The 12,683-nt window shown below is 32.4% G+C and overlaps 1 protein-coding gene across 2 annotated transcripts in view; it reads right to left on the bottom strand.

Annotated features, from left to right (window-relative positions):
• Positions 1-745: 745 nt before the first annotated feature.
• The window catches only part of vari (MAGUK p55 subfamily member vari), a 206,900-nt gene continuing 194,962 nt past the window's right edge, over positions 746-12,683 (bottom strand). For both annotated transcript variants that reach the window (XM_090409244.1, XM_090409236.1), the window contains 2 exons: positions 7,164-7,235; positions 746-1,559 (listed from right to left, as the gene is read on the bottom strand). In XM_090409244.1, the coding sequence (XP_090265370.1) occupies positions 1,383-1,559; positions 7,164-7,235 (249 nt within the window). In that variant the 3' untranslated portion in view covers positions 746-1,382. The remainder of the gene's footprint in view (positions 1,560-7,163; positions 7,236-12,683) is intronic.

Raw genomic sequence — 12,683 nt, forward strand, 5'->3', positions numbered from 1 at the left:
GACATATTTATTAGTCTGAATAAATTAATATCTAGTAATTCTTAAAGATGAAAGAGAGAAAAAGAGATCTAATAAATATTCAAAGTTGCAGGATAATATATACTGCTGTAAATTTCTATTGAATTTAATATTAAACCACAAACATCACATAAAGAGATAACATTTTGTTTCTTTCTATATAGAAGTAACTGTCAATATGCTATTAAGATTAATTATTAAGTGAATATATTGTAAAAAACTTTAATATTCTTGAGCGCAATTAATGATTTTTATAACCTAATTCTAATTTTAACTCTAATCTATAAACTTAACACACACAGGTATGCATAATGCATAATTAATTTGACAATATCTGAAAAATTTAATGCACCAGTTTTTTTTCTAATTTTATAACTATAAAAAATGAATTGTAAGTAAACCACATGCAATAACAAAATATTAGTTATTCTCATAAAAGAGAAATAAAGATAATTCTTTTAGTAAACTATGTAAACAATCATAAATCAGATTTTTTTTATTGAAAGAATGTTCAGATTTTTTTGTTTTTAAATGAAAATTTTCTTTATTCTTTACAATTGATGTCTTAAGTTAAAGCATTACTGAAAAAAAGTTTTTCATTTATTTATTTTAGTTCTCAAGAATGTTTCCAAAAAGAGTCACTGATATCTTTTAACAATATATTTGTTTTCTCTGTGCAATAAAATCTGAAAATTCAGATCTTCTCTTTTGAAAGGACGGCATGGAATCAAGTTAATTTTATTTTATTTGCATTTCTCAGTTTTTACATGCAATTATGCAGCGATGATAATAACAGATTATAAATTTATTCCATTATCATGATCCAAGTTTTTCAGTACCATAAAGCAGATTTATCCTCATTAAAAATAAAAAAAAATGACAAACTATCAAGAGTAATTTTTTTTCTAGAAATCAAAAGTGTGCATTTCATCAAGTAACATCACAATTAAACCAGATAATTTAATTATCAGGCTTTTTTTTTTTCTTGTATTCTCCTGAATACAAATAGAACAAGAACAGAAATCTAAGGTAGAATGCATAAAATGCTGGATATGGGAATGATTTATGATGTATGCTATAATGGAATGATATCTGAGGTGAGAGTTTTCTTCCAAAAAAACACACAAGTAAAAAAGTATTGACTCGCATATGAAATATATATATATATCCTCTATCTTCTATGTCTTCTATTAGAATACTACAGGCCTTGTTCATAAAATAAAAATACAGGTGATTTTTAGTCTACTGGACAGCTAGCAAATCCGTAGTTAAATTAGTGAGCTACTTTAAAAAAAGCCCTTGGCTGAGTCTTGTCTCTAACTTCACTGAACACATAATATTCGTTGATATAAAAAACTTCAACATCAATAAACCCATGACACAGGAACCCACTGGGGATCAGTACTGAGAGATTCTATGGCTTCTTTGAGCTGTTCAAATGTTTTATCAAAGTTGCTATTCACAAGCACCAAATCAAAGTACCTTTCATAGGCTCGCAGCAACCTTCCACTTTCTTCTACAGTGCCTCTTAAATCTTCATCCTAAAATGAGTTAGGAATTTACTTAATATCTTACTAGAAATGTACACATAACACAGTGAACCATACTTTATTTCAAATGTCATAAATTAAGATAAAAAAAAATAAACAAGAAAAGTCAGAACAAGTTAAATAAATAGTAATTTGATATATAGTGAATTCTTTACCATCCAGAGGTGAACAATGAGCATCATGGCAAAAGTTTTTTAACCTCTAAGACTTTTTCAATTTCTACAAATAAAACCAATGAAAAGTCTCATCGGATCTATTTTAATGCATGGGAAAAAATTCGATGTTCACAGCTGTTAAAAATGGGCAGTAAAATCTGTTTAACACTAAAAATGTTAAACTGGTCAATTTGACTTTTTCATTTTTTAAGCTGTTTCAGTTTTTGAGTTATTTTCAAAGACAGTGACAATGTTATAACTTCTCATAAAATGCTAATATAAACTTGCAATTTTTTTTTTTTTTTTCTAAATGGTTTTAGTGATTAATTGAAAGTATGTATCACATACCTATCATACCAGTCAAAGTGACCAAGCAATGCTTACAGCATACACAAACTGGTGTGTATTTTAAACTTGGGATATAATTTAGTGTAAAATGCAATGTACATGCAGTTGTTTAATGCTGTCCAATTTTTGAGCCCACTTAATTTTATTTATATACTTATATACTCCAAAAACAACATTCCAAATCAGTTTTTCTTTTACTTGGTACTCAAGTAGACAGTGAAGAATTACAGGCATTAGAAGGCAATTTTAAAATTGATTTGGATCTTCAAGCTGCAGAAATGGTTGATATCTAGTATTACAGATTGATGGCATGAAAATGAAGCTACTTGAAGCATATCTTCAAGTATTCTTTCTGATGGAAGCAAAGGATCTGTGTCTAGTGGAAGTACATCTAGAAGGTTCTCAAGAAAAAGAGAGGAAAAGAATGGTTTTTTTTATGAATGTTATTCAGATGGTAGAGTTCAAGAAATATCACTCTGGGTATTATTCTTATTGAAGAGTTGCACAGCAAAATGTACTTATCTCCAGGACCTCTTAACATGCCAAACAAAATATGTATGCTGATTTGGTAAGCATTTATAAGCATGTGTCTGTTCAGCGAGAGGAACACAGCAAATATTAGTAGAGTGGACAGTACCGATGATAGGATGAAAACTTATGTTATTAATGTCGAAAGTGCAGCCATGGAAATAGAGGAGAATGAAAAGGACGTTAATAAAGAAATTGCATGCTTGAATGCTCTTTGTCCTTCATAGGACAAAAAACAAAACTGAAAAATTGTGGAAGTGGCAAAAGATTAGTGGGCTGAAAAGCAGGCTGTCCGAAGGAATAACAAAGACCGATCGAACAAACAAGAATAACAAGTGAAGGAGAAAATTATGTACGAAGACTCAATGATCAGGGTAGTACTTAATGAAAGTGTGGCAAAATCATGTTTTCCGGGTGCAAAAGTTCACGTATTAGCCACGTCATCCGGATGCTAAAAGATAAGCCAAAGGAAATTATTGTCTTGGTTGGTACGAATGTTTTCAGAGGCAAGCAGTATTCTATGAGGGAGGATGTAAAGAAGTTGTTAGAAGAGGCAAAACTGAAGAAAAGAGAGAAGATGAAGATTGTAAGTCTCCTACCATCCTATGATAGAGGCAAACTGAGGAGGAGGGTGTTGACAACCAATTAGTCTATACACAGATTGTGCAGAAGGAACTTTTCATAAAATGATAATATAAACTTTTTTTTTAAAACAATTTTTTTTTCTAAATACTTTTAGTGATTATTTGAAAGTTATGTATCATTTTACTTATATCTTATGATGTAGGATTTGGGATCTGTGGTCTGTGTTGATGGAAAGAAGGATTTGTACAATGCTGATTGACTGCATCTAGATGGTTTTAGTGTCAGATGTCTAGATAGAGCTTTGTGCACCGAGAATGCTGGAACGTAAATTGAGGGAAATTTAAGTGATTATCGTAGAAGCAAGCGAGCCTGTGAGGGCACACATGAAGCGAGTCAGTGTGAAAATGACCAAGTGAGGAATCTAGTCTCTCAAGCAAAAATATTGAATAGGGTAGTCAATTCAGAAAGTAAAGGTGGGTGAGGGCCTAAAGGGATGCTGCAGTTTCTGTATACTAATGCCATTGGTTAGCACAACCTCACTGAAAGTTACAGGCATTAGTGAGACTTGGCTAACAGCAGATGATATAGTTATTACAGGGACAGAATGTGAAGGGTTTAGTATTTTCAGGGAAAATGGAGAAGATAGGATGACGTAGGAGTAATGCTGATGACAGCAGATGAATTGCAACCAAAAAGAATAGGAGATGGCAGGAGGGTGGTTGTTTAATTGAAGCAGTCATTGTTATAGGTCAGGGAGTTCCACGCATGATCTGTAAGACATGCATTGCCAAATTAGTACAATGAGTACAGGTCAAGTGATTACTATGGGTGACTTCAACTATGAAGATATAGACTGGAAGGAAGAAAGACCAAATGGCAGGAAGGAAATAGAATTTATACACCTACTAAGAGATAATTACTTAAGGCAATATGTGATAGTGAGAGAGAGAGAGAGTATAGGACCTGGTCATAGGATCCGAATAGCTACCCATAACCAAGGTGACAACATTGCCTCCGACTGGTGAAAGTGACCATGCAGTCTTGACTTGGGAGATTGTAAATCATGAGGAACATTCTGTGATGGAGGGGTATATTATGACAAGCTTAGGAAGATGCTTAAATCTGTGCCATGCCATAAAACACTGCAGGGTAAAGAATGTAAAGTAATGCATGGAATATAGTTAAGGATCATCTAGAGGAAGCAATAGTAAATTGTATAACTGAAAATAAGGAGGGTTAATCAGTTAGGAGTTAGATGGATGCAGTACAAAGCCCAGGCAAGAAAGGTGACCAGCATGGCAAGGAAAGCAAAATCAAATTATGAGAAGAATCTAGCCAAGAAAGCCAAAGAAAATCCCAAAGAGTTCTTTTGTTATGTGGCAAGTAAGAGGAAGAATGCCTATGGAAGATTAACCTTAATGAGTGATGGTCACAATCAGATAAAATAGTTGAGTTACTGAGTGACCTTTTATGATTTCACTGGCTTTTACTCAATTTTTAGGGCATTACTGATGTTTTAAAGATATAGATACATGAAGAATATAAGGAAGGAATAATTTTGGCCATACCTTTGTAGTATGTTCCTGGTTGTCTTCGTATTGAACAACATCTAGTATGGTGATAAACATTTATATTGCTAAAGTATGACTGTAAGGAAGGGGGTTGGAAATGTGGAGATAGAGAGATGTGGGTAAGACAAAGGCATGTGAATTTAAAACCCGGTTTTAAGGATGGGCTGTGAATTCTTTGGGAAGAAGGTGAAAGATAGAAATTATTTTTGGGGAAAAGAGAAGGACAGAATATGATGAAACAAGATTAGGGGTGGGAGCCATTTCAACTGTGTATCATCTTTGGAGCTAGTGGGAAAAGTGGAGGCTATGTCATGTCAGCTTGGTGTTTTTGTCTTGGATGTATCTGTGTTGTTTTCTATTGGTCAGAGCTGTGATCTAATTTTTATGTTTTGGAGCTTCCAACTCTCGAAGATTATACAGGGGCAGTAAACATTTATTAAGTTTTTGTCATATTTTATGGCAATTGTTTCATTTTCCTGTATGGCTATTATTATGGCTTTGTCGATTTGCGTGGCATGATTCTGTTCAAGAGCATGGACTGCTTCTGTTTTTCCTGTATTTTGTTTATCTTTTGGTTATTATGTTTCTTATTGCTTAACTGTTCTGGGATTGGTATGTTGCAGTCATGGAAGTGTACCTGTAGTCTTGTCCATAAAGATCTGATTGTGGAACCCATGTAGGTGATGTCATAGTCTTGTTAGCAAGGAAATTTGTATACTACATTGTGATGTTCTAGTGTTTCTTTGTATGTATGAGATTTTGTACATTTTAGAAGTGTTGCCAATTTTTGGTTCGTGATGAACACAAATTAGTGTTCCTGTTGGATGGGTGTGGGTTTCCTATAAACAGAAAAGGTTAATGAACCATCTGGTAGGTGTGTAACTAGTGTGGCTGGTCATGTAACTGTATCTAGGAAACCTAGATATCACCGACTTTAAGTGAAAGCCACATATTGTAAGAAATTTAACTTGATCAGTTTCAAATTTATATGATTACCTTAACACATTTTAGGTCATAACTTTATGAACAGAGTTATAGTAAAATATCTTTGGTTCAAATCTAAATCAAGTCATGTTTCTTGCAAAAAAACCTCACTTCACTTCCTATCATCTTTGATAATATTTACCTCCTGACAATATCCAAAATTCTGTTCTTCAGCTAAGTTATACCTCTAGCTTTTCCAAATAATTATACACCTCTTTAACTTCCTCAGCATCTAAAAAAACAGTTGGTGCCCTTTCTGTTGAAGACAATACTTCTAATCTATACAGAAGCTACAAATTCCATCAATCTTATTTAATTCTTAATTTCAGTCACTTTCTCAGACATTTCATTTCTGATTTATGCCTTTTCTACAGGTTTTACATGGCTGCTGTTCTGCTAAACTAGCCACCATCATCATTCCACCACTTTCTGCCTATGTCTGGACTAACACAATCCTACCAAACCAACTCTCTCCATCCCGTTTCTGGAAGAAGGCTGAAAGAACAAAAGAGACGTTTCTTATATATTGTATTCCCCACTTATGTTTTCCGCCTCTAGATATCCAAGAAAAAAAAAAGCATCAATACTTTCCTTCCTTCTTTTTAACTGCTTGTCTACACACACAGCATTGATATGCTTCAGATTTTGTGACCTCTTGAAGGTTAATAATATCAACCAGCGATTCAAAGAACTGTTTTTTTTTTTTTTTGGCTTAAATACAAGTTACCATCTATATGTATGCTAGAAGCCAAATATAAAGAGTTTATCGTAATGGCAGTTGGCTATAGTACAGTCAACTGCCATTACGATAAAAGCCACTACTGAAACTACTAAAGTCCCATCCAAATCCCCATAGGCACAATGCTATTCTAAAGCAAATACATTACAGCCAACTATTTGCTATACAACTATTTATCTGGTTTCCATAAGATCACTATAGTGAAAATCAACTGGATTCAAATTTCAGCACCTAATGTAAGGCTAGTGACCTACTTATTAGAGGTCTAGAGTGACTTGGATAAGTACTGTGTTTGGTCTCTCCAGTGGGATCCCAGGTCATTAAATATGCTAAAGGTTCTCCAAATCTTTTGTGGATGAGATTACTATTAAAAAAAAAAAGAATAATAATACACATAAATGAAAATTATACGAGTAATTTCACACAGATCTGAAAATACCCAGAATGCATTTTGATATTTGATGAATTTCTACAGATTTTTCATAATTACACCCAATCAAATATTTAAAAAGGTTTAACTATTAAATGACTGATATGCTGCCAACTGCAAAAATATCCATAAAATAAAATGTAAATAAATCTGGTAGCACAATTTATTTGAGGAGAGAAGTTCTATAAAACAAGACTACATTGTTTAATTATATTAATGAAAAATAAAATAAAATAAAATAAAAAAGAAACATACCTCATAAAGAGAAGCCAGACTTTCTAGAGTTCGAGCTCGCCTTGACCCATGTCGACCCATGGCACGGTCAAACTATATTAAACAAACATCCAATTCATGCACTGATGGCATCACAACAATTAAACAAATGCAAAAAAATCTAAACAAATAAAGATCTAACCAAGTTCAAAATTAAGAGCTAATTAAAATATAAACAAACAATTCATGTAGATATTAATTGATTAAAACATCAAAATAGAAAGGTAATGAAAAAAATACATGCAGAAAATGATTTGCATTTTAGAACTAACCACCAAATATTTTTAAGATTAAAAAAAAAAAAGGAAATAAAACATGTATGGATAAGGCATGCTAAACATTTCTATAATGTACTGCACAAAATATTTTAGTGCAGTATATTAGCATTTCTGTTAATGTTTACCCACTTGGCAGCAGTAAAGGCAAAATAATGAATCATTAATGGACGAAAATTTGAATTAGAACTTAAACTGCAGAATTTTACTTTTCGTTTTTTTCACCAATTAATAAAAATATAGCTGACTCATGATTGTCTATTTTAATCTAGAACATCTTACTTGTTCTATTTCACCAGGATCTGAACTGCTTTTACTATAGTTCCTATTTATTTTTTTTTTTTACACTTGTTTATTATTATTATTTTTTTTAATCATCACTTATCATTTCTGGCATCTGACTACTGAAGGGTGTAATATAAAGAAGGTAAACAAGATTAATATCTTGTTTACTGTTTTTACTTATCTTCTTAAGGTGCCTGCAAAACCTTGTAGTCCATGATGCTAGATCTGCAGGGGACCACTTGAGAAATCGGAAAAGCACCATAAAAAGCATGGCACTAAATGTGGTACGGATGCTTAGATGTTGATTATTACTCATGTTATATTTAATGCAGAAACAAGTCTAAAAATAATTAACTAAATTTATTTAGCTGATTCGACTATCTACCAATATTTCACCTTAATCACCAAGGCATCTTCACAGACACAAAGAAATTGGTCTTTTGAAATCAGTCTATTTGCCTTCCTGTTGGTGCATAGCTACATGTGTGTGCTTAGTATTTTTTTGTTCCCATGAAGATGCCCTGGTGATAAAGGCAAAATATTGGCTTACAAACTCATTAAATTTAGTTAATTATTATTTTCAGATATGTGTCTTCTCCATTAAACATCAACATTAATGGCACTAAATGATTCTCCTAAATGCAAAGTCAGCAACCATAAATCACAGAAAAATTATTTCGCCTTCATATATACAAAATGGTTAAGGAAAAAGATGCTACAATTATTTTCATTTTGTACTACAACACCACAGTTCCTTTTAATCAAACTTCCTTTAACCATTCTGAATAATATCCTTTTGTACATGGCAGATTTCCCACTGCTGAACACTGCCAACAGTTTTCAACAGTGGGAAAATATGTTGCTGATACTTGTCCTTTAGGATCATTTATGATTTAATTTGTACATTGTTACACACCGTACGTTAAGGCTTAAGTGCTGGGAAAATATCATGATGGAGATTTAATGGACAGTGCTAAAGAAGAATTAAAAACTATTTTAATACTTCCAATATTTCGTCTGTCACTGAGACATCTTCAGAGAGCACAACTAACATCTGTAACACATGCAAAGGCAACACAATACTGGATGAAACATATGAATTGACTATAAAGTCCTATCCATGCTCACAGAGGTGGTGCATCTTCTATGGGCATTTGTAGGAGGCCTAGGTTGTAAACTGGAACTTTTGATTAATGATTCCCAAATTTTAGGAAGTTTCTTTCAACCGTATTTGTTTAAATTTGGTCGACTTGCCAAATATGGGAAAACATTAATCATCAGAAGTCCAAATTTACAATCTAGGCATCCTACAAAAAACATCCATAGAGGGTGCACCTCCTAGATAGGACTTAAGAGTCATACTGAATGAAACATCAACATGTTTCATTCAGTATTATATTGCTTTTATGTGTGTGCATGTTACAAGTGTCAGTTGTACTCCCTGAATATGTCTCAATGACAAACAGTTTTTAATCCTGTCTTAGTGCTGTCAATACACCAATAAACCTCCAACATTAAGTGTGAAGAGACTTCTTCCATTTGAGAATGGAAAGAAGTTTCTTTATACTTAATCTAGCAAAAAATGTTTTTTGGAATGACACACACATAGTGTTTTGTATTGATATTATTCCTACCCCCCCCCACTCTACTTTCCCCTTTCTCACTCTAATTAAGCACTACACAGGAATATTTAAAAATGCATTGGAAGACTGGGAATTTTTTTGTTCCACATAACAAACGTCTGTTGTAAAATATGTATGTTTTTTTTTATCATACTGTACTTACAACTTGATAAAAATATATAAAACTTTTTTTTCCTTTGCAATTTCATATTTATGAAACTGCAAAAGGTAACTAGATCAGAGTGGTTAATGAAAAAAATACACTGTTAAAAAACAAAAAAAATTAAGGTGGTGGATAGTGTGTGTGTATATATATATAGATAGATATAGAAAGAGAGAGAGAGAGAAAAATGATAAACCGACCATCCATGCTATGATATTATCAGAAGTTTTGGGGATACATACAAGGTAATATATTTTTTATTTTTTCAAGTTAATTCTGGAATGATGTATACCAAGGGGGAGGGGGTATCTTTATACAGTTATGACAGCTTATAAGAACATACAAGGCCAAAAGAAATTTTTAACAGCATTTGCATGAATAATGCATATAAATTGTAATTTATTTGTCAAGGACATCATAGCAATGTTTATATATACAAAGTTACCTATAATTTATACAAAAAAGATAAAACAATACTTTTAAGTTTTTACCTTTTTTTTTTTTTTTTTTTTTTTTGAGCATGTGAAATTATTATTATTATCTGACACCTCCAGGGAGCCCAAGGACTCATCGCGGGAGGGCACACTACTCTACTTCGCTAAATACATCTCATGCTCTCCACTACTACTTAATTCTCCAACTACAACCCTACCATCAAAGCCATCCTCACCATCGCCCAACCTCACCAACAACAGTACTTTTTGTCTGTAAATTGTGTGTTCTGAAGGCCGATTTGTCTGTACACGGGATGAAAAACTCGAGTTTCCAGGAGGAAAACCCTGCTACCACCGTATGGGATCAGCTAACTCACCTTAAATTAAATTAAATGCACAACTTTGAAATTAATACTGATTCTGTCTTCTAATAATGTAAGAACAGCTTAATGGACCAACTGATTTATATGCATTATTACTGAAAGCAGAAAAAATGTAGGTGCAATCATCCCTATGCATTTCATGTATTTTATTTTATATTTAAGAGTGCATTTTCTAATGATTTTTAATGAATAGTATGTTGTATTCCAAATTATTCTACACTTTACTAGCTACCAAGTGACATCTATTTAAAAAAATAAATTTGACAAATATGGTGCATAGCTTCCTTTAATTTCATGCTTTATGGATTAAATAATGCAAATTACAACAAATAACATGCATTTTTCTAATAGGCAAGAATAGACACAACAATGAGTAAGTTGCAGAACATCACCTTGTGAAGAGAAATTGTGATAAGCAGTAAATTGCCAGGAGATGCATTTTCCACATCATGATAAAATGTGTGCGCTAATGTGCTAAATAGAAACTATAGTGATCATCTAAAAAGCAGGAAGCTAGTCATGTTTTATACAATCATATACCAAAATTTTTAATCTTAATGCATTCCAGTTTGCAATTAAAGCTTATTTCTATATTTATTAGATCAGATCATAATTCAATTTTTTTCAAATATTATGTTGACTATATATAATCTGCATTTAACAATTTAGAATTCAGCCTCCATTTTTCTCTTAATAAAGCTGGCTAAACAAACTGATGATTTCAAAACTCTCTTTTTGAAGCACAATTAAAAGAATATATATATATATATATATATATATATACACTATGTAGTATGGCACAAACTGATCTTTGTTTAAGGTTATATTTATTTCAGGAAAGGTCACTGGCAGTAGCATAAACAAGATGATGGAGAGAGAGAGAGACACACACACACACACACACTCTTTTTGGTCAAATACATATTGGCATACAGATACAAATATACAACACAACAAGCATTAATTATGAATCAATACATTACTTAAAATACTGAATATGTAGGAACTGTTACAATGTAAAAATAATACTACACTAGTTTATCATTCTTTGGAAGGTGCAATATGATATTTCTCTTCCCTGCAAGTGGATGTCAGAGACAGATCTAAATTGATCTATCCACTTAGTTCTGGCAGCCAAACCACAGTGTGGCTACCAAAGTCAGGCAGATAGCATCTCTAGTTTGCTGTCAACAGATTAGAGATTTTGATTCTACTGTGCCATGATGCTTTGCGAGTCTTTTGATAACAGATTATCACCACCTAGAGCAGCACCATGAAAAAGATCATGCTGCTTTCTGAAGCAGAATTTTCAGTTTAACTGTCCTGACCTAATAATAGTATTGACATGCTAAGGGTTTCCAAACTTTGTGAAAGATACATAAAAAAACTGCAGGCTTTCTTTTTTATTTTGTTTAGTCTGCTTCTGTTCTAATTTCTTGCAGTCTTTCTGCCTTTACCTTGTACAGTTCTTCCCTTAAGTAGCATGTAAGTGTCAATCTTTTATGTTCCTTATTACTGATGTGGAGTTTTGAATGTTGTTTCTGCAATGATTTACTCAGTCTCAAACATTGAGAATATCTGAAAATGAAGGACTAAGTCAAAGTCTTAAGTCTATGGTGTTTATGTATATAAACACCATAGACCTAAAGGAGAGGCATGATGCTAGCAACAAAGAGAAGGGTTAATGAAACTCAGGTTAAAGCAACTCTGAGACAGTTGAACTGGTATATCATTATGGTGTAGTGTGGTGTACTGCCTTCTCAAGTAATGCTCCAGTCAAGTTAAAAAAAATACCATGGATAAAATTTTTGACAACAGGTTATAGCTTTCCCTTATACAAACAATAAATAAAGCTTTAATAAACTTAAAGTGGTTATGATGAATATTATCATCACTTCTTGATATGTACCCTTTAAAGGGTGTATAATCTTCCTCTAATATGAGCGAATTTGTTATCAAACACCTTCTTATGAAATGGAAGACTAATTTGAAACAACATTGATCCTACTACTGTGAATATAATTTAAGAGGTCTAATAGAAACCTCAAATACTTTTGTGCTAGTGAAATTACTTTTCTTTACGGAGAACAAAGAGATCATGCATTTGTAAAACATTAAACATTTTCAAATATGAAAACTTATATATTGAATTATTTCTGAAAAATATAAAAAAATAAATCAGAAGCATGAAAACAATTAAATGATATACACAAATTCAAATTTTAAATATTTTAAATGGAGCTTAAGTAGCTGAGTTGGAAAGTTACTGAACTTTAAACTTTTTTTTTTCCCCCAGAAAGAAGACAGTGTAATTGTAGATATTCTTGCATGCATGCCCAC

Source organism: Typopeltis vanoorti, chromosome 2, assembly GCF_054136105.1.
Source record: "Typopeltis vanoorti isolate ZY-2024b chromosome 2, IOZ_Tvanoo_1.0, whole genome shotgun sequence".
NCBI lineage: Eukaryota > Metazoa > Arthropoda > Arachnida > Uropygi > Thelyphonidae > Typopeltis > Typopeltis vanoorti.